The 785-nt window shown below is 44.2% G+C and overlaps 1 protein-coding gene across 2 annotated transcripts in view; it reads right to left on the bottom strand.

Annotated features, from left to right (window-relative positions):
- The window catches only part of WDTC1 (WD and tetratricopeptide repeats 1), a 17,905-nt gene extending 17,355 nt beyond the window's left edge, over window positions 1–550 (bottom strand). For both annotated transcript variants that reach the window (XM_010018455.1, XM_010018456.1), the window contains exon 1: window positions 503–550. In XM_010018455.1, coding sequence (XP_010016757.1) covers window positions 503–550 — 48 coding nt within the window. The remainder of the gene's footprint in view (window positions 1–502) is intronic.
- Window positions 551–785: the final 235 nt, after the last annotated feature.

Raw genomic sequence — 785 nt, 5'->3', positions numbered from 1 at the left:
TCCCTACACAAAGGAAGCAACACAGCACTTTGTAAAGAAAGAGAGACAGGAGACTGAGACAGAGATCATTAGCTTTCCTGCAGTCAGAAAATACCTCCAATTGCAAGATCATACAAAGAGAACACAGAAAGCAGCAGACAGAAGACTCATGGGGAGCTAGCTAAGGGTCCTTTATGGTGCTCAAACACAAGTAGCTGTATTCCTCTCTTCATCATTATATTCAAAAGGAACAGACCCGCTGATGTCAAACTAGCACAGGGAGCTCCTGCTAGGGAGAAGTGCTGTATTCCTGTTCTGCCATACTTCATCCCACCTCTTCATTAAGGATAGTGATAGGTCCTATGTATTTGTTCTCTTAGGTTTCTTACACAGCTTATCAATAGGTAAGAAGCAGAGGTCTTTTCAGAAGTAAAGGCAACCCCACAAGTATTTCCCAGGCCATGAACACCAATCCTCCATGTGCTGCCCACCCACCACGATCAAATGCTTGGCTAACACATACCTTGATCTGTCTGTGGATGATGTCTCTGGTAATGTTTGCTTTTGCCATCTTCTTGTAGTTTCTTACACAGCTTATCAATAGGTAAGAAGCAGAGGTCTTTTCAGAAGTAAAGGCAACCCCACAAGTATTTCCCAGGCCATGAACACCAATCCTCCATGTGCTGCCCACCCACCACGATCAAATGCTTGGCTAACACATACCTTGATCTGTCTGTGGATGATGTCTCTGGTAATGTTTGCTTTTGCCATCTTCTTGTAGTGGGGCAGACAAAAAGAAGCTATCG

This window comes from Nestor notabilis, unplaced genomic scaffold, assembly GCF_000696875.1.
Source record: "Nestor notabilis isolate BGI_N333 unplaced genomic scaffold, ASM69687v1 scaffold26377, whole genome shotgun sequence".
NCBI classification, from domain to species: domain Eukaryota; kingdom Metazoa; phylum Chordata; class Aves; order Psittaciformes; family Psittacidae; genus Nestor; species Nestor notabilis.
This window is presented reverse-complemented; position numbering and strand designations above follow the sequence as displayed.